This window comes from Aquarana catesbeiana, linkage group LG10, assembly GCF_042186555.1.
Source record: "Aquarana catesbeiana isolate 2022-GZ linkage group LG10, ASM4218655v1, whole genome shotgun sequence".
NCBI lineage: Eukaryota > Metazoa > Chordata > Amphibia > Anura > Ranidae > Aquarana > Aquarana catesbeiana.
The window spans coordinates 226,750,777-226,770,417 of NC_133333.1; the positions used below are offsets into that span (position 1 = coordinate 226,750,777).

At 43.9% G+C, this 19,641-nt stretch overlaps 1 protein-coding gene across 1 annotated transcript in view; it reads right to left on the reverse strand.

Annotated features, from left to right (window-relative positions):
• Positions 1-19,641, reverse strand: part of ILVBL (ilvB acetolactate synthase like) — a 74,238-nt gene that overhangs the window by 10,932 nt on the left and 43,665 nt on the right. Inside the window, exons 11-14 of the mRNA XM_073603386.1 lie at positions 15,114-15,228; positions 12,060-12,229; positions 3,499-3,569; positions 374-445 (exon numbers count right to left, since the gene is read on the reverse strand). Coding sequence (XP_073459487.1) covers positions 374-445; positions 3,499-3,569; positions 12,060-12,229; positions 15,114-15,228 — 428 coding nt within the window. The remainder of the gene's footprint in view (positions 1-373; positions 446-3,498; positions 3,570-12,059; positions 12,230-15,113; positions 15,229-19,641) is intronic.

The window sequence follows — 19,641 nt, forward strand, 5'->3', positions numbered from 1 at the left end:
AATAGCCCCCCATCATTGGTGACAGTGGGTGAAATAGTGCCCCAAGGGCCTAGATAAAAGCAAGCAAAGGGCCACAACTGGCTGCCGGGCCGCAGTTTAGAGACCACTGCCCTAGACAAGTCACTCAGAAAGAATTGATGCCAGAGACAGCCAGGTAGAGAGCATTTTCAAAATGTGGTCAACAATGGCGTGTTTTTCTCTCATTTATGCCAAAAAGGAGAACAGGGACTTGGAGTATTACTGACAGCACATAGCAGGGGTACATTGACAACTTGACGCACTACAATGCTCATACATTGGCCGCCATACAGCATTTATGTGTAAACACTAAAAGATTTAATTTGCTAAACACAGTTGATAAATTAAAGGTTACCTTATGGCGTGTGTATGTATCAAACTCTACAATGCTGTAACCCAAAGAGCCATCCCCAAATATAATCCACACCTAAAACAAAACAAAGAAACATTATCCTGCATTCAATTACCCAGATTAAACATCACAAGCAATAAGGCTCAGGGGCCTAAAGCCTAAATCCATACTTTCAAAAAAAGAAGGGCCCAGCAGGTATTAAAATAAAAATGCAGCTCTGCAATACTCACCATTTCTTTGGTGCTGTCCCTTCAGAAAGTCCTCTCTGAGGTCCAGTGCCGCTTGTCTTCCAGGCTGAATGACACCCAGGGATTCATTTATTTAAGAGTGCAAAATCTGGTGTAGCTGTGCACTATAGCCAATCAGCTTCTAACTCTCCAGTTTTAGTGACTCACCCCCCCCCCCCAGTGTCATTGGATCCACTTCCTATGAGCCCAGGCTGTCATGGACATGCCCACAGAGGTGGGGTCATCAAGCTGGCCTGAGCTCACTGTACTTCTGAGAAGTGCGGCACTCAGAGTTCATTAAGAATGTGCTGTGCTGTCCAGGAGTAAGGACTGAGGAGAAGAAGATGAACCCATAACATCAGCGGACTAGCCACAAGAATGCAGGAAAAAGGCATTAAGAAATTGATGGGGGCAAAATGCTTTTCATTTGCAATTCTCTACTTAACCTGCCCCTTTATGGTTTCGGGGATTGAGTCTCTGTTGTGAGATAATTCTCTGGTGAAAGCTCTATCTACCATATACAAAGTCCTTCATCCTAATATACATGAGGGCATTGACAAACCTATAGAGTGCTGGTGCGGGGAGGTTCCGAGGACTGGGAGGACATTTGGGAATACCCCATGCAACAATTGGTCTCTACTAGAGATCGATTGATCCAATTTTAAAAGGGTATATTTTATCCCCCAAAAACTGCACAGGATTTTCCACTCACACCCATGGAAATGTTGGTGTTGTCCAGGAGACCCAGCCATATTTATAATTTTTTTGTGAATGTCCAGTCATTAGGCCCTTATGGGCAGATGTCTCTAAGTATATTTGTTCCGTCACAACTGCTTCTGTACCCTTATTCATTGAGATCTATATACAGGGTTTTCTTCATTTGCTGGCCATGTCCAGAGCAATGAGAACTCTGCTGGGACTGTTACTGTTCTACGCTCGTAAGTCTATTCTCCTTACATGGAAATCCCTTCAAGCTCCTACATCACATTTCTGGAAGTCCATAGTTAATAAAATGGTATCATTGTATAAATATACATATGAGTCTAGAGGATGCCCAAAAAAAAAAAATTTCCAAGGTCTGGGATGTTTGGACCGTATCCAAGGAGATGGTGGCTTCTGTCCCCATGCCCTCCCCTTCTGGTGTTATTTCCTTGGTAGTGGTTATAGCTAATTCTGAGCTTCAGAGCTCTGTAGGATCAATCCCCTTTGTATGTTATTTATTGTGCCTTCAGTGGAGCAAATTTATTTGCCCTCGGGCATTGGTTGCCATACCAAGTGTGTTTTGTGTCAAGTTATTTTGTAAGGTTATATTGTGTTTGTATAAGCCTGGGTATGCCCAGTAGGCTTTGTTTTGTATAACTATGCCTTTTGAAATTCAAAAAAAATAAATAAATAAATTGAAGGGGGATTGAAAAAAAGCTGGATTGGACTTTAATAACCAATAAGGCCAACAGAAAACAGAAGTATGATTAACCATAGATATTGTAAGAACTTCTGTTTTTTAGCCATTCCTGACCGGCCTTCTTGTCTTCCAGGTTGAATGACACCCAGCGTCATTGGATCCACGTTCTGTGAGCCCAGGCTGTCATGGACGCACCCACTGAGGTGATGTCATCACGCTGGCCTGAGCTTACTGTACTCCTGGGAAGTGCGGCAGTCAGAATTCATTAACCTCCCTGGCCGTATGATTATTTCAGATTTTAGGTGCTGAAAGCGGTACAATTATTTTGCATGGAAATTTGGCGTTTTATATTGTAGGTCTGTAATTCTTAACAATAACACACTTAAATCTGTCCACCAAGAGTCTAGTAGACATCCCGGGTATGATGAAGTTTGAAAACACAAAAACATAAATTATAATATAATAGATAAATATAAATAATTAAAAAAAATAATATAATAATAATAAAAAAAAATTTCCCCACGATTCACTATCGCTCAATTCTGCAAGTGTTCTAATTTACTATCGCTGTTTTCTAGCTGGTCTAAAGCCACTTTTGACGTAAAGGGACACTTTTTGGTTGCTATGGACAATCTCAAGTTTCCAGGCAGAAAGAACAGTATATATAATATAAAACTACATGCAGGGCACTGGACAAAGCACTGGGGACAAAAGTGATGTGAAATAATTTCATACAGTACTGTAATCTGTAAGATTTCAGTACTGTATGTGTTATGATTTTCACTTTTTTTTTTAATTTGCCGCCAGGCTCCGCCCCCATGCGTCTTTAGCAGGGAACGGAGCCTGGCACAGCGGGGGGACATCGCAGGATCCCGAGGACAAGGTAATTATACTGCACCAGGATCCTGCAATGTAATCCCGAGTGTGGCTCGGGGTTACCGCTAATGGTGCTGAAATTTAACCCCAAGCCACACTCGGGAATACCGTCGGGGAGGCTACGAAAATGCTGTGCTGGCCAGCAGTAAGGACTGCCCACCACCAGAGGAGAAGAAGATGGACCCACAACGTCAGACTGGCCACAGCTGGGAGTAAGGCATTGAAGTAATCAACTCATTGAAGTAATCAACGAGGCCAATGGAAACTGAAGTATAATAAATAACAGACACTGTAAAGGCTTCTGATACTTTTTTTTTTGCCATTTTTGAGCTGTTCGTTGTTTTGGGCCAGTGACTCAAAATGCATTAAAACCAATAAATCAGCATAGCAGCCGGGTCAATAGAATTTTTATAAAGTGCAATGGCAATAGTATCCAGCCATCTCCTCTATGTTGTTTCATACCCAAGTTCCACATTTGTTTCCCAATGTGGAGGAGTCAATACAAAAATCTAAGCTCATTGATCTGCACCTGTTCTATCATAATCTCTAACTAAAGCCCTGACAAGCAAAAAATTAAAATTAAAATTAGGTTCATAAACATTAAAGGTTTAGCATATCAATACCTCAGATTCTGGACGACAAAGTTTAGCTCCCAAAGCAAATCCTCCTCCAACACCAAGAGTACCGAAAGCACCTACAATCAACACGTTTAATGTGAATCTTATTGGTTCTTACATATACTGATCTTGGTAAAGAAATATAGATTGTTCATCTATCAGTGTGAATTATAGTAAAGTTTTTATCATAATGATTTATTTATTTATTTATTACAGGTACTTATACAGAGCTGACAATTTACATATATATTGTACATTCATCTTAGTCCCTCAAAGAGCTTACAATCTAAGGTCCCTAACTCACATTCATACATACTAGGGCCAATTTAGACAGGATCCAATTACCCTACCAGCATGTCTTTGGAGTGTGGGAGGAAACCGGAGTACCCAGAGGAAACCCACGCAGGCACAGGGAGAACATGCAAACTCCAGGTAGGTAGTGCCGTTGTTGGGATTCAAACCAGTGACCCCAGTGTCATAATTTAATTTTAAATAATGCAACAGGAATGGCTACCAGACGTGATCCGACTCAGCAGGGGGGAGGGGCCAGAAGGGCAGGGGACCTGAGAAGAGGAGAAGGATCTGGGCTGTTTTGTGCAAATCCACTGCACAGTCAGGTAAGTATAACATGTTTATTATTTTAAAAAAAGCCTTTATTATCACTTTAAGGCTGGCCATACAAGCAAGGTGGATGAAGGAATCCTTCCTGCTGTGCTGTTCTATTCTATCGATGTCAGAATACACTGAGCAGTGCTGCAGGTGCTGATCAAATGAGAGTTTTTCAACAGTCCTGTTCCGCAGAAGTTGATTGTTAGATCAACTTCTGTCAAGCGGGAACAGCCATAAATGGATCGGAATTAGGCCGGTCCCTGCTGAACTGACTGAATTTCGATCCATCTATGGCCATGATCAGATTAGTACATCAGGCTTCGTTCACAAAGCTAACACAACAGGATAAAGATCCCTATCTTCAGTCATGTGACTGTAATTTTCAGATCTCATTGGATTACAAATAAGTGTTATTTTGTTTGTTTTTTAATAAGTTTTCTTATCCATATGTGTGTGAATTAATTCTAAGGCCTAAAAAAGCAATAGGGTTACCGAAGGTGGCTCTTTGAAAAGGTCCCATGTTTTGAAGAGCAGGTTAACACACTATCCCATAATATGTTCTTCTATATAGATGGTGTCACATAAGGCTCAGTTAAGAAGCTTTACGCAAAGATGAGGATCTTTATTTTTCACATCTCATTGAACTCAGCTAGAAAATATGGTCACTTTTTTTTGAAAAGAACAATCCTCATAGTATTTTAGGTTTAACTGAGCCTTAATCTCATGTAAAAAGGATAAGCTCACCTTTCTAAAAAAAAAAAAAAATAGGATTTTTTAAAACAGCTTACCTGTAAAATCCTTTTCTTTCGAAGGACATCACGGGACACAGAGCCACAGTAATTACTGATGGGTTATATAGGTATCACTGGTGATTGGACACTGGCACACCCTATCAGGAAGTTCAACCCCCTATATAATCCCTCCCCCTTGCAGGGATACCTCAGTTTTGTAGCCAAGCAATATAGTGTATTAGAAGAGGGGTGGGACCTCTGTGTCCCGTGATGTCCTTCGAAAGAAAAGGATTTTACAGGTAAGCTGTTTTAAAAAATCCTATTTTCTTTCTCGAACATCACGGGACACAGAGCCACAGTAATTACTGATGGGATGTCCCAGAGCAATGCTACCTGAGGGGGGGGAACCACGACCAAGTAGGGTGCAATCAGACCTGAGGACCCTGTACTGCTGCCTGCAGCACACTACGCCCAAAGGCGATATCCTCATGCCTTCTCACATCCACCTGATAGAATCTGGTGAATGTATGAACTGAAGACCAGGTTGCGGCCTTGCAGATTTGAGCCATAGAGGCCCGGTGATGCACTGCCCAAGAAGCACCAATAGCCCTTGTGGAATGTGCCCTGATCTGAAACGGAGGAATCTTCTGTTTCAAACCGTAAGCTTGAATGATCAACTGTCGAATCCATTTAGAAATGGTAGCTTTTGACGCTGCCTGTCCTCTATTGGGACCCTCTGGCAGCACAAACAAAACATCCGTCTTGCGGATCTGAGTAGTTGCCCCTAGATAGGCCTTAACTGCTCTTACTACATCCAACGAATGTAGAGATCTCTCTTCCGGAGAACAGGGATCTGGAAAAAAGGAAGGTAGAACAATGTCTTGGTTTAAATGAAAATCAGAAACCACCTTCAGTAAAAAACTAGGATGAGGGCGTAGTACCACTCTATCCTTGTGTATAATCAAATAAGGCTCCTTACAGGAAAGGGCTGCTAATTCTGATACTCTTCTAGCAGAAGAGATGGCCACCAGAAAAATTAATTTCCTTGTCAACAAGACCAAAGGAATCTGACTTATTGGTTCAAAAGGCCGTTTCTGTAACACAGCCAGGACCAAATTCAAGTCCCAGGGGTTTAGGGGCGCTTTAACCGGAGGATTAAGACGCATCACCCCCTGCATAAAGTTTTGGACCAAAGAATGCGAAGCAAGTGGCCGCTGAAATAATACTGATAAAGCAGAGACCTGGCCCTTGATGGTACTCAAGGCCAGCTTCATCTCTAATCCCATCTGTAGAAAATCAAGGATTCTACCTATGACATATTTCCTGGGATGCCAACCTCTGGATTCACACCAGGTTATATAAGCTTTCCAGACTCTATGATAAATCATCCTGGAAGCTGGCTTCCTTGCATTAATCAAGGTAGATATGACAGGACCTGAGAGCCCACGACTCTTCAGAACGTGGGTCTCAATAGCCAAACCGTCAAATTTATCGTTTGTAAGGCAGGATGGAACACTGGACCTTGAGATAACAGGTCTGGGCGTACCGGTAGGGTCCACGGGGAACCCACCGTCATCCTTACTATTTCTGCATACCAAGTCCTTCTGGGCCAAGCGGGGGCCACCAGAAGTACCGACTTCCTTTCCTGCCTGATCCTGCGAAGGAGTCGTGGTAGTAGCAGAATAGGCGGGAATGCGTAAATCAGTGAGAACCGATGCCACGGAATCACCAACGCATCCGTCCCACATGCAAGAGGATCTTTTGTCCTTGCCACAAATCTGTCTATCTTTTTGTTGAATCGGGATGCAAAGAGATCTACATCTGGAACCCCCCATCTTTGGCATATGGCCCAAAAGACGTCAGGATGCAGAGACCATTCCCCTGGAAGTAACTGCTGGCGACTTAGATAGTCCGCCTGCCAATTCTCTATTCCCGGGATGAAAACTGCCGATATGCATGGCACATGCATCTCTGCCCAGACTAAGATCTGGTTCACCTCTTTTTGAGCAGCTCGGCTCCGGGTGCCTCCCTGATGATTGACATAAGCCACTGCTGTGGCATTGTCGGACTGGATCCTGACCGGACAACCCTGTAGCCTGATAGTCCAGGCCTTTAGAGCTAGATGTATCGCCCGGATCTCCAGAATGTTGATGGGTAAGGTCCTCTCTTTCTTGGACCATACCCCTTGGACCGCAGCCTGTTCCAGAACTGCTCCCCAACCTGACAGACTGGCATCTGTTGTTACCACCGTCCAGGTAACCGGTAGAAAGGATTTCCCCTTCTGCAGGTTTTCGGGTATGAGCCACCAATTGAGGCTCTGACGCACCGCATGCGACAGGTGCATCGGAAAGTCTAATGCCTGAACCTTCTTGTTCCAGGTCGACAGAATACTGTGTTGCAGCATTCTTGAGTGAAACTGAGCATAGGGAACTGCTTCGAATGAAGACACCATCTTCCCTAGTAGCCTCATACAAAGGCGGACTGAGGGACCCTTCTTGGTCCTTACTGTCAGAATCAGCTCTCTCAAAGCAGTGATCTTTGCCTGGGGTAGAAATATTTTCTCCTGGCTTGTATGTATAATCAGACCTAAATATTCCAGTCTTCTTACTGGTTTTAGGAAAGACTTTTCTAAGTTGAGGATCCAACCCAGGTGTTCTAGATACCTGACCGTGGTCCTCAAGTTTCCATTCAAAGAGGCTACCGACCGGTCTATCAAGAGCAGGTCGTCTAGGTATGCTATGACAGCTATACCCTGAGCCCTTAATCTGGCCAGAGGAGGAGCCAAGATCTTTGTGAACACTCGAGGTGCAGTGGCTATCCCAAAGGGCAGAGCCATAAACTGGAAATGGCGCCCTCCTACCTCAAAGCGCAGAAACTTCTGATGAGCAGGAAAAATGGGCACATGCAGATATGCATCTCTGATGTCTATTGATGCCAGAAATTCTCCTCCCTGCAGGGTGGGAACTACTGTTCGAATTGATTCCATGCGGAAGGATTGAATCCTTAGGAATCGGTTCAGATCCCTTAAGTCCAAAATGGGCCTGACATCCCCATTTGGCTTTTGGACCGTAAAAAGGTTGGAATAGAAGCCCAATCCCTGGTCCTTTGCGGGAACTATCATAATGACCTCCTGCGACAAAAGTCGCTCTAACGCTAGAAGGAGTGACTGCTTCTTCTCTGGGTCTCTGGGAACATTTGATCTGAGGAACCGAGGAGAAGGGAATTCCTGAAACTCCAGCTTGTACCCTAAGGTTACCGTGGAGACTACCCATCTGTCCTGGAAGTCCTCCTGCCAGAGCTCTGAGAATTGTCGCAGTCTTCCCCCCACTCGAGTGAGCGGGGGCGCCCCCTCATGCAGAGGTCTTAGTGTTTTGCCTAGTAGGCTTCTTTCCCCAGGACTTCTTTTGTCCCTGGGGTTGACTCTTGTCTCTGGACCCCGATGGAGGCGGCCGTCGAGACTGCCTGGAGGCTGAAGCCCCCGGCGCTGGGGAAAGAGTCCGTTTGAAAGAGGGACGCTTACTCTTCTTCTTGACAGGTAAGAGAGTGCTTTTCCCACAAGAGATTCTCTTGATATAGTTATCCAAGTCCTCTCCAAACAACCTTGCACCACGAAATGGAAACCCAGCCAGTAGCTTCTTACATGGTGCTTCGGCTGACCAATTTTTCAACCATAGGATTCTACGTATATGCACCAACCCCAGTGAAAGACGGGAGGTTTGCACGATAGAATCTCTAATGGCGTCAACCACAAAGCATAAGGCCGCTGGAAGGTTAGCAAACCCCTGGGCCTGCTGTTCAGGTAATACTTTGATGACCTGCTTAACATGGTCTCTTAAGTATTGACAGACTCCAATCGCTGCTATTGCAGGTTGGGCCACTGATCCTGCTAAGGAGAAAACATCCTTCAATAGGGATTCCATCCTTTTATCTACAGGATCCCTGAGCATCTGAGCATTGTCTACAGGACAAGTCAGGCTATTATTTATTGAGGAAATGGCGGCATCAATAGCCGGAATTCCCCACATTTTAATAAACTTTTCTTCCATCGGATAAAGTGTTGAAAACTTTCTCGGCGGAAAAAAACGTTTGTCTGGGTGATCCCACTCAGAATAAATAAGCTTTTCAAGTAAAGTATGAACAGGAAAAGCATGTGCTGCTTGGAAAGGTTTCAGTGACCCCAAAGCAGAAGAGGATTCTTTAGCAGTTTCAGGTATGGGCAACTTAAATGTGGAGCGGACCAATCCAGTGAGGATCTGCACTAAGACTTTCTCCTCTTGGGAAGTCGCAGAGGGTCCCTCTCCACCTGAATCCTCCGAAGAGGAATCATCCATCCCATCCCGATCCTCTGAAAGGGATTCATCTCCTTTATCCCAGAGCTCCTCTGTCTGAGGGTCTTGGGGAACAGAGGAAAGCCTAGTGCGTTTTCTTCCACTGAGTGAAGACGTAATCACGGCCATTAATCTTTCCTCTAGACCATTAATGGTTGAGGAAAAAACCTCTTGTGTAATATATACAGGGGCTGAAGTGCCAGAAGCAGGTGTAGCCCCTGACCCCAATGGCTCTCCCTGGCTAGCCGTCCCTGGCCCATCTTTAGGGGGGAAGGATGCTGCCGACAGGGGGCCCTCAGAACCTGAACGAGATCCCCTAGTGTCTCTGGTTCCTGGGGTGCTTGAACCTCTTCTACCCATAGTGCAAAGCAACAAGGTGTGAGGTATACAAATGAACACTGTCCGCTGAGCGATGTAGTCTGGCTAAAAGCCTTGCTACCCAATGCTCAGTCTGGTGTTACTTCAGTAAATGCTGCCTAGGAGAATGCCTGTGTCCCACCTTACATGCGACCGTCAGCTCTGTGTCTCTCAGAAGGCTGAGTGCACCTGTACAGAGTGCCTTTAATAGCCTGCAGTTGGCCTGAGTGGGAGTCTAAACACTGTGCTGACATCCCGCCCCCTCCTCTACCGCCCCCCCCCCCTCGAGTTTTGAAAAAAACGAGCGCTTCCCACACTGCCGACTCTCCTGTCATGCTCTGGAGAAAAGGCTGGGGATGGGGGGGGGGGGAGGAGGGAGACTGGTAACAAGATTTGCCTGAACGGCTATCTTCAGAGATGGTGGCCATTAGGCCACAGAGCCCGGGTGGTATAACCACTTTCTAGACCCCTGTGGCCCCTCTCTAGCCTGGGGGGGAACATTCAAACATGAGAAATCCCCCCATCCACCTTACCTGCTTGCAGCCTGCTTGATACGCTGGGACATACACAGCGATTACAACACCTGAGACAGACATTCAGCATGTGTAGGTTTGTGCTCTTGGCAGCCCCCGGTGGTCACAATAGGCATAGCATGCATTTACCTTAAAGGAGAAAAGCCACTAGAACTCAAAAATTCTGTGGAATCTCCTCTTACCTTATCCAGCCGCAGGGTGCTGTTTACACAGACCCAATCTTCACCTCTCACGGTGGGCTCCGTTTGAAAAAACCATCAGAGACTGGGGCCCCCATCAGTAGGGGGATCCAACAGTTCTGGGACCGTAAAGCACCTCGCCAGAAATTAGGAAGTTTAAAGCCATTTTCTGATCTGCGGGGTCCAGCTCTCTAAAAAGAGAAGCATTACGGGTAAAACCTCGTTTCTTCGGACACGAGGCCCGGGTACCATTCAATTCGGCCATGAAAAGACACTTTGAATGGATCCGGTTCGCCTGGCTTGCCCCAGTATAGGATCTTAGGATATTCCCTTTGGAGCTCAGCACAGGACATCTTTACACGTCCATCACCTAAGACACTGGCGTAAAAACTGAGGTATCCCTGCAAGGGGGAGGGATTATATAGGGGGTTGAACTTCCTGATAGGGTGTGCCAGTGTCCAATCACCAGTGATACCTATATAACCCATCAGTAATTACTGTGGCTCTGTGTCCCGTGATGTTCGAGAAAGAAAAGTGCTTTATTATTTTTAATTAGGAGCCTGCAGAGCATTGCACCCGTGATCAGCAGATCGCCGGTGCAATCTCAGGCTCCTGCAGACGGCCTGTGTAGCGGTCTGTCCTTGCACATGCAGGCAGTTACTAAATGACAGGAAGAATCAATGAGCTACCAAGAGCGCTCACCAACGCCCTGGTAGTTCACTGAGAACTACAAGCCATCAGCCCCGGAAGAATTTACCCCCTTCCTGACCAGAGCACTTTTTGTGATACGGCACTGCGTCGTTTTAACTGACAATTATGCGGTCATGCGACGTTGCGCCCAAACAAAATTGACGTCTTTTTTTCCCCACAAATAGAGCTTTCTTTTGGTGGTATTTGATCACCTCTGCGGTTTTTATTTTTTCTGCTATAAACAAAAAAAGAGCGACAATTATTTTTTATTTTATATATTTATTTTTTTAAATATTTTTTACTTTTTGCTATAATAAAAAATCTCCAAAAAATATTTAAAAAAAAACGAAATTTCTTTCTCAGTTTAGGCCGATATGTATTATTCTACATCTTGGTAAAAAAAAAAAATCGCAATAAGCGTATATTGATTGGCTTGCGCAAAAGTTATAGCGTCTACAAAATAGGGGATAGATTTATGGCATTTTTATTATTCATTTTTTATTAGTAATGGCGGCGATCTGCAATTTTTATCATGACTGCGACATTATGGCGGACACTTTTGACACTATTTTGGGACCATTGTCATTTATACAGCGATCAGTGCTATAAAAATGCACTGATTACTGTATAAATGACACTGGCAGGGAAGGGGGTTAAACACTAGGGGGCGATCAAGGGGTTTAGTGTGTCCTAGGGAGTGATTCTAACTATGGGGGGGGGATGGGCTACCACTGACATGAGAGCGATCACTGCTCCCAATGACAGGGAGCAGTAGATCTCTGTCATGTCACTAGGCAGAAGAGGGAAATGCCTTGTTTACATCTCCCCGTTCTGCCGCTCCGTGACATGATCGCCGGACGTTGAGTCCGCAGGACCCGAGGCACGGTCACGGAGTATGCGGCAGGGACGTACAGGTACGCCCATTTGCGCAGCCATGCCATTGTGCCGATGTATATCGCCGTGCACTGGTCGGCAAGCAGTTAATGCTGATTATAACCCAATACATTCATTCGCTCATTCTTCTAAAACTGTATTAAAAACATGAATGGCAGAATCTGTTTGTAATGTGCAACAACACGGTCAGGTCATCTTGTAGACACCTTCCATTGTTGGCCTCACTTCGAAATCTGTAGCAGTTACCTGGATCCAGCCAGCACAAAGGTCCCCTTGGTCGAAGGATGTAGGCCGCGCTCCCTACAAAATCTCCCCCATCTGCAACAATGATGCTGTCCTCCGCCATCACTTCATCCACCACATGGAGCACTTTCAAGGGATTCAGGTGTCTCTCGGTCTTCTCTTCAGATTTTCCCCTGGGGTTAAAACGCAACTCTTTATTGTGGAAAAATCACAAAGCTTACTAAAATGTAGATGGTTAAACAACTAACTTAATCTCTTGACATTTCCTATATACACTGTGTGACCAAAACTTTGCACACCTATTCTGGATCAATGACTCACAAAGCCAGGCAACTACCCTGGACCTACTTCCCTTATACGAATGTACTACCCTGTTTCCCCGAAAATAAAACCTAGCGTGATTGTCAGTGATGGCTGCAATATAAGCCCTACTCCCCAAATAAGCCCTACCCTGTTTCCCTGAAAATAAGCCCTACCCTGAAAACAAGACCTACAAGGACTTTAAGTAGGGCTTATTGGGGGGGTAGGGCTTATATTGCAGCCATCACCGACAATCATGCTAGGTCTTATTTTCGGGGAAACAGGGTAGTACATTCATATAAGGGAAGTAGGTCCACTATATGCCCAACAATCTGTGGACACCTGACCATCACATCTACTATATGTATAAAGAATGTGGACACTTCCTCCAAATTATTAAAGTGGTTCTAATGCCTTGGGGCTGTCCAATCAGGTCCACCCGTCAGTTTTTCAAGTGGACCTGATCGAACCCTCAATTCACCCCTATGGAGCGGCGGATGTCAGCGGTAACATGTCTGCTGACACCCGCTGCTATCCGATCCGATAAATCCAGATGGATGGTGGTCGTATTTTCCATCCATCTGGCGGATTGGATTGGATAGGATCAGATGAACACAGACAGACGCTCCGTTTCTATGCTATTTCCTCACAGGAGGAAAGTGGGACTGGGTCTGTCTCTGCTCCGCACACTTAGGGGAGATGGACCTGTCATCCGCCTACTCAGTGGGGATCAGCGGAGCGATCCCCCCGCTGAGCTAGTGGAGTCCGCCAAACGGAGGCGCCTGTGTGAAAGGGGTCTTAAGGTTTTTTGTTTTTTACCTTAATGCATTCTCTGCATTAAAGTGATTGTAAAGTTTTTTTTTTTTTTTTTTAAATAACAAACATGCTATACTTTTTGCACAGAGCAGCCCGGATCCTCCTTTTTTCAGGTGCCTCTTCAGTTCTCCTGGCCCCTCCCTCCTGTCGAATGCCCCCACAGCAAGCAGCTTGTTATTGGGGCACCCGAGCCGAGCAACAGCTCCGAAGGTCCAATCAGACAGTTCTGATTGGCTAACTTACTTTGACTGACAGCAGCGGGAGCCAATGGCGCCGCTGCTGTGTCTCAGCCAATCAGGAGGGAGAGTCCCGGACGGCTGAGGAACTTGTGTGCATCGCTGGATAGTAGAGCTGCACGATTAATCGTCAAGAATCGTTATCACGATTTTTTCCCTGTTGCGATCTTGACAAAAGCGTTTCACGATTCTTGCTATGCAAAGAATTCTTTCTGCTATTCTGAAGCCACAGACATCAAAAGAAAGGAAGAGAAAAACCGGGCAGTCTGCCAAGAATCACAACATTCTTTAGTGGTGGAACATTGTAACAATTTGTCAATGGAATAGACTTCGTGTGTAAATGAGGAAAGTTTAACTGCTTAAACACTAAACCTTTTTCTGACATTTGTTGGTTTCAAGTTAAAATCATTTTTTTTTTTTTTGCTAGAAAATTACTTAGAACCCCCAAACAACATATATATATTTTTAGTAGAGACCCTAGAATAAAATGGTGGTTGTTACAATATTTTATGTCACACTGTATTTGCGCTGCGGTCTTTCACGTGCAATTTTTTTTTTTTAAATTACTTTAATGAATTAAAAAAAACAAAAAAAAAAACTAACCAGTAAAGTTAGCCCAATTTTTTTTTTGTATAAATGTGAAAGATTTTACGTCGCAAGAATCATGATCTTTTTATTCTAAGCAAAAAAAATCGTGATTCTCATTTTGGCCAGAATCGTGCAGCTCTCCTGGATAGAGATGGGGCTCAGGTAAGTATTAGGGGGGCTGCTGCACACAGAAGGCTTTTTATCTTAATGCATAAGGGGACCCAAGAAGAGGAGGATCGGGGCTACTCTGTGCAAAACCACTGCACAGAGCAGGTAAGTATAACATGTTCGTTATTTTAATTGAAAAAAATGGAAAAACGTTATCATCACTTTAAATTCAGATGTTTCTAGTGATGACCACTATTAAAGAGGAAGTAAAGCCTCTGAAAAAAAAAAAAAAAAAAAAAAAACATGCACCCTGCAAGACAAAGGCATAATGAGCTAGTATGCATAGCATACTAGCTCATTATAAATTACTTACCTGAGATCGAAGCCCCCGAAGCGACCCTCGTTCACATCCTTCGTCGGCGCCATGATACCCGGAGTGACTTCCGGGTATCGCTGCTCCGGCGCTGAGAGTGGCCGGAGCAGCGATAACGTCACTCCGGCGCATGCACGCGGGAGCTGTCAGTGACGGCATGCTTGCCTTCACCAACGGCATGCTCAGTGCGCCTGCGCCGTTGTCTACGGCGCACATTGCGCCGTAGACATCGGTACAGTCTTTTTTGCAAATATCGCCTAAACCGCTAGGTTAAGGTTAAGGAGATATTGCAAGCACCTACAGGTAAGCCTTAATCTAGGCTTACCTGTAGGTAAAACTTGTCCCAGAGGGTTTACAACCACTTTAATACTGCAGCATATAAAGTCAATTTAGGCAATTGATCTCTTCCACGCTGGAATGAGATGCTCGGCGAGCTGATATAGGTGTGATGGTCAGGTTGTCAAAAACCTTTTGCCCATGTAGTGTAAATAAGAAAAATGTGACAGCCTGCGATAAACCCGTTGAAAGAGGATGTATAGAAAGACAGCAGAACACTAGAGTGGCTGGTCCACCGAGATATTCTGAGGATTGGAAACCTAAATGAAACTGGCCAAAGGTCAAATATGGACACATTACTGGTTGGCTTTCTCTTTGGTTTCATCTCCTGACTTCAGGCCCTCTGGCCAGTCCTTGGGACATGTGTATCCTTTCAGTCCTTCAGTGAGATGGGTGATGAAAGAACCGGCGTCTCCTGGAAATAAAGAAGATCAGAATGTAGTAAGTATATCGGAGGGTCAGGGTTACAACTAAAGAAGTTAATTAAATAGGCGACTAAAGGAAATCACAGCGGGCCACGGGAGGTCTGATATACTACATCCATGTGTGGATAAGATACTGACGTTTTCAGCAGTAGACTGTGTATATATATCAGAGGGTAAAGCCAAAGTCCACTTCCCAGAACACGTCACACTCGTATTTAGAGTGTAAGATGTTCCAGCCCCCTACCCTCACCCCCTGAGTGCCCTCCCTGTGACAGCTGGCAGGGGATCCTCTCCACTGCAGCCGCTGTCACATTTTAAATCATCGTACACAGCCGCGCCATTCATTCATAGGGATCTGTGAACAAACAAAGTCCCACCAAAAGGGGTCAACACTCAGGGTAAGGCGGAAAACCCCAAAAATGGGACTTTAACCACTTAAGCCCTGGACCATTGCAGTTTTTGCGATTCAGCACTGCGTCGTTTTAACTGACAATTGCGCTGTCGTGCGACATTGCACCCAAACAAAATTGACGTCCTTTTTTTCCCACAAATAGAGCTTTCTTTTGGTGGTATTTGATCACCTCTTTGGTTTTTATTTTTTGCGCTATAAACAAAAAAAGAGCGACAATTTTGAAAAAAACGCAATATTATTTACTTTTTGCTATAATAAATATCCCAAAAAAATATTTAAAACATTTTTTTTTCCTCAGTTTAGGCTGATATGTATTCTTCTACAGATTTTTATTAAAAAAAAAAAAAAATAATCACAATAAGCGTAAATTAATTGGTTTGCGCAAAAGTTATAGTGTCTACAAAATAGGGGATAGTTTTATGGCATTTTTATTATTAATTTTTTTTTACTAGTAATGGCAGCGATCTGTGATTTTTATCGGGACTGCGACATTATGGCGGACACATTGGACAATTTTGACACATTTTTGGGACCATTGGCATTTTTACAGCGATCAATGCATTAAAATTGCATTGATTACTATAAAAATGTCCCTGACAGTGAAGGGGTTAATCACTAGGGGGTGATCAAGGGTTTACGTGTATCCTAGTACGTGTTCTAACTGAAGGGGGGAGGGGACATGACAGATCGCTGTTCATACTTTGTACTTACATACTTTGTATGAGCAGACTATCTGTTCTCCCCTCAGAGAACCGGAAACTGTGTGTTTACACACACAGATCCCGGTTCTCGGTGTGCCCTGAGCGATCGCGGAAGCCCGGCAGTGATCGCAACCGCCGGGCACTCGCATCGGCTCCGTGGGTGAGCAGGGGGCGCGCACCTCCGGTGGCGCACATGTGCCCCCTAGTGGCCGTCTATGGTACCGACGTACCATGATGGCGATTCGTGCAGCCGAGCCATGTTGCCGCAGTAGAACTGCGGCGGCTGGTTGGCATGCGGTTAAGGTGTGCCAGACTGGGATCGACGCATTTCGCATGTCTTGCTTTTTTTCCCCTCCTCCTTACCACTCTCCTTGCAAAAGTATAAAATGTTTTCATGTAATTAACATTATTATACAGGATTTTATATAGTGCCAACAGTTTGCGCAGAGCTTTACAACATGAGGGCAGACATTACACTTACAATACTGTGCAACATAGGAGGAATCAGAAGGCCCTGCTCATTACAGCTTACAATCTAAAAGCATATACAGTGTATACAGTAGAGCTGCACGATTAATCATCAATCATTATCACAATTTTTTCCCGCTCGTGATCTTAACAAAGTATTTTCCCGAATCTTTCTATGCAGAGAATTCTCTGCTGAAGCTGACAGCTGTCAAAAAAACAAAAAAAAACAAACAGGCAGTCTGCCAAGTATCACAACATTCCTCAGCTGCTAAGTTAACTATAAACATTGTAACGTTTTGTTCTTCAGATCAAAGGAATGAACTTTGGTCTGTATATGAGGGAAGTTTAACCACTTAAAGAGTAAAGCCCCATACACACTATTCCATTTTCTGCAGATTTTTGGCTTCAGATTTACCAAAACCATATAATATGAGGTCAAAACTTAGGAGTTTCAATTTGTATGGAATCAGGCAGCCCTTGCACTACATGGTTTTGGTAAATCTGAAGATAAAAATCTGAAGAAAATCTAATAGTGTGTATGGGGTCTAAAGCTGGCCATACATTATACAATTTTCTTATTCAATTTCTTTTAAATTTACCTTCAACTATGTAGTGCAAGGGTCTGTTTGATTGCATACAAATTGAAAAAGTGTTTAGGTTTGACCTCATATTATATGGTTTTGGTAAATCTAAAGGAAAATTGTACAAGAAAATTGTATAATGTATGGCCATCCTAAGACCCCATACACACTATTAGATTTTCTGCAGATATTTTGTCTTCAGATTTACCAAAACCATGTAGTGCAAGGGCGTGCCTGATTGAAACTCTTATGCCGCCTACACACGAGCGGACTTTACGGCAGACTTTGCTCGGCGGACTTTAGGCCGGACTTTATGACGGACTTTCCGAATGAACGGACTTGCCTACACACAATCAACCAAAGTCCGTCGAATTCGTACGCAATGACGTACGACCGGACTAAAACAAGGAAGTTCATAGCCAGTAGCCAATAGCTGCCCTAGCGTGGCTTTTTGTCCATCGAACTAGCATACAGACAAGCGGACTTTTCGACCGGACTCGAGTTCAACAGATAGATTTAAAACATGTTTCAAATCTAAGTCCGTCCAACTTTTGAGCAAACAAAGTCCGCTGGAGCCCACACACGATCGAATTGTCCGACGAAATCCCGTCCACCGGGCACAGTCTGCCGTAAAGTCCGCTCGTGTGTACGCGGCATTAAGGTTTGACCTCATATTATATGGTTTTGGTAAATCTGAAGACAAAAATCTGCAGAAAACCAAATAGTGTGTATGGGGTCTAAACGTTTTTCTGACACTTGTTGGTTTCAAGTTAAAATCATTATATTTTTTTCTAGAAAATTACTTGGACCCCCCAAACATTATATCTTTTTTTTACATAGACCATAGAGAATAAAATGGCGATTGTTGCAATATTTTATGTCATACTGTATTTGCGCAGCGGTTTTTCAAATGCAATTTTTTAGGGGAAAAAATGAATTAATGAATTAGGAAAAACTAAACAGTAAAGTTAGCCCAATTTTTTTTTTTTGTATAATGTGAAAGATAATGTTATGCCGCGAGAAACGTGTTCTTTATTCTAAGCAAAAAAAATTGTGATTCTCATTTTGGCCAGAATCGTGCAGCTCTAGTATACAGTATACTTCTTTGTATTTTATGTTTATTTTATTATTTCTTTGCTCTAGCCATATCTATTCTCTGTGTGCAAGTGTGGATCCTAAAGGAGGCAAATCATACGAAACGCATCAATTCTACATGCTTATAAAAGAGATGTCAATCGCTTGTTATTGATAAAATATGCAAGGATATGGCGTATAATGTGTTTGGATGTATATTGGGCTTTTAATGTAATATTTTAAACTTTGTAATAAAAAAATGTGTTTTTGTCATATGACTGTATGTCATTGTATCTCCCAGTCTGGCGCACCATAACCGTTTGCCGACCAGCCGCCGTCATTATACTGCGGATGGTCGGCACGATCCCGCGCACCGTCATAGCTATACGTCAGCTTGCGGGATCGGGATAGCAGGTGCGCGCACGTGCCTGCTGCACTGCAGGGGTGCCGATGATCGTGGCCGTCGGTCGCAATGACTGCTGACCACAAGTGATCGCGGGCACGACAGGCAGAACAGGGACGTGTGTGTGTAAACATACAAATCCCTGTTCTGTGAGGAGAGACAGATTGAGAGTTCCTAATAGCTAGGAACCACGATCTGTCATTTCCTCTAGTCAGTCCCCGCCCCCTTCAGTTAGAAACACCTCCCAGGGAACACAGTTAACCCCTTGATCGCCCCCTAGTGTTAACCCCTTCCCTGCCAGTGACATTTACACAGTAATCAGTGCATTTTAATAGCACTGATCGCTGTATAGATGATAATGGTCCCAAAAATGTGTCAAAAGTGTCCGATGTGTCCGCCATTAGGTCGCCGTCCAGATAAAAATCGCAGATCGCCGCCATTACTATATAAAATAAAAAAAAATAAAAATGCTATAAATCTATCCCCTATTTTGTAGACACTATAACTTTTGCGCAAACCAATCAATATATGCTTATTGCGATTTTTTTTACCAAAAATATGTAGAAGAATACATATTGGCCTAAACTGAGAAAAAATTTGCTTTTTTAAAAAAAATTGGGATATTTATTATAGCAAAAAGTACAAAATATTGTGTTTTTTTAAAAATTGTCGCTTGTTTTTGTTTATAGCGCAAAAAATAAAAACAGAGGCACAGAGGCGATCAAAAACCACCAAAAGAAAGCTCTATTTGTGGGAAAAAAAGG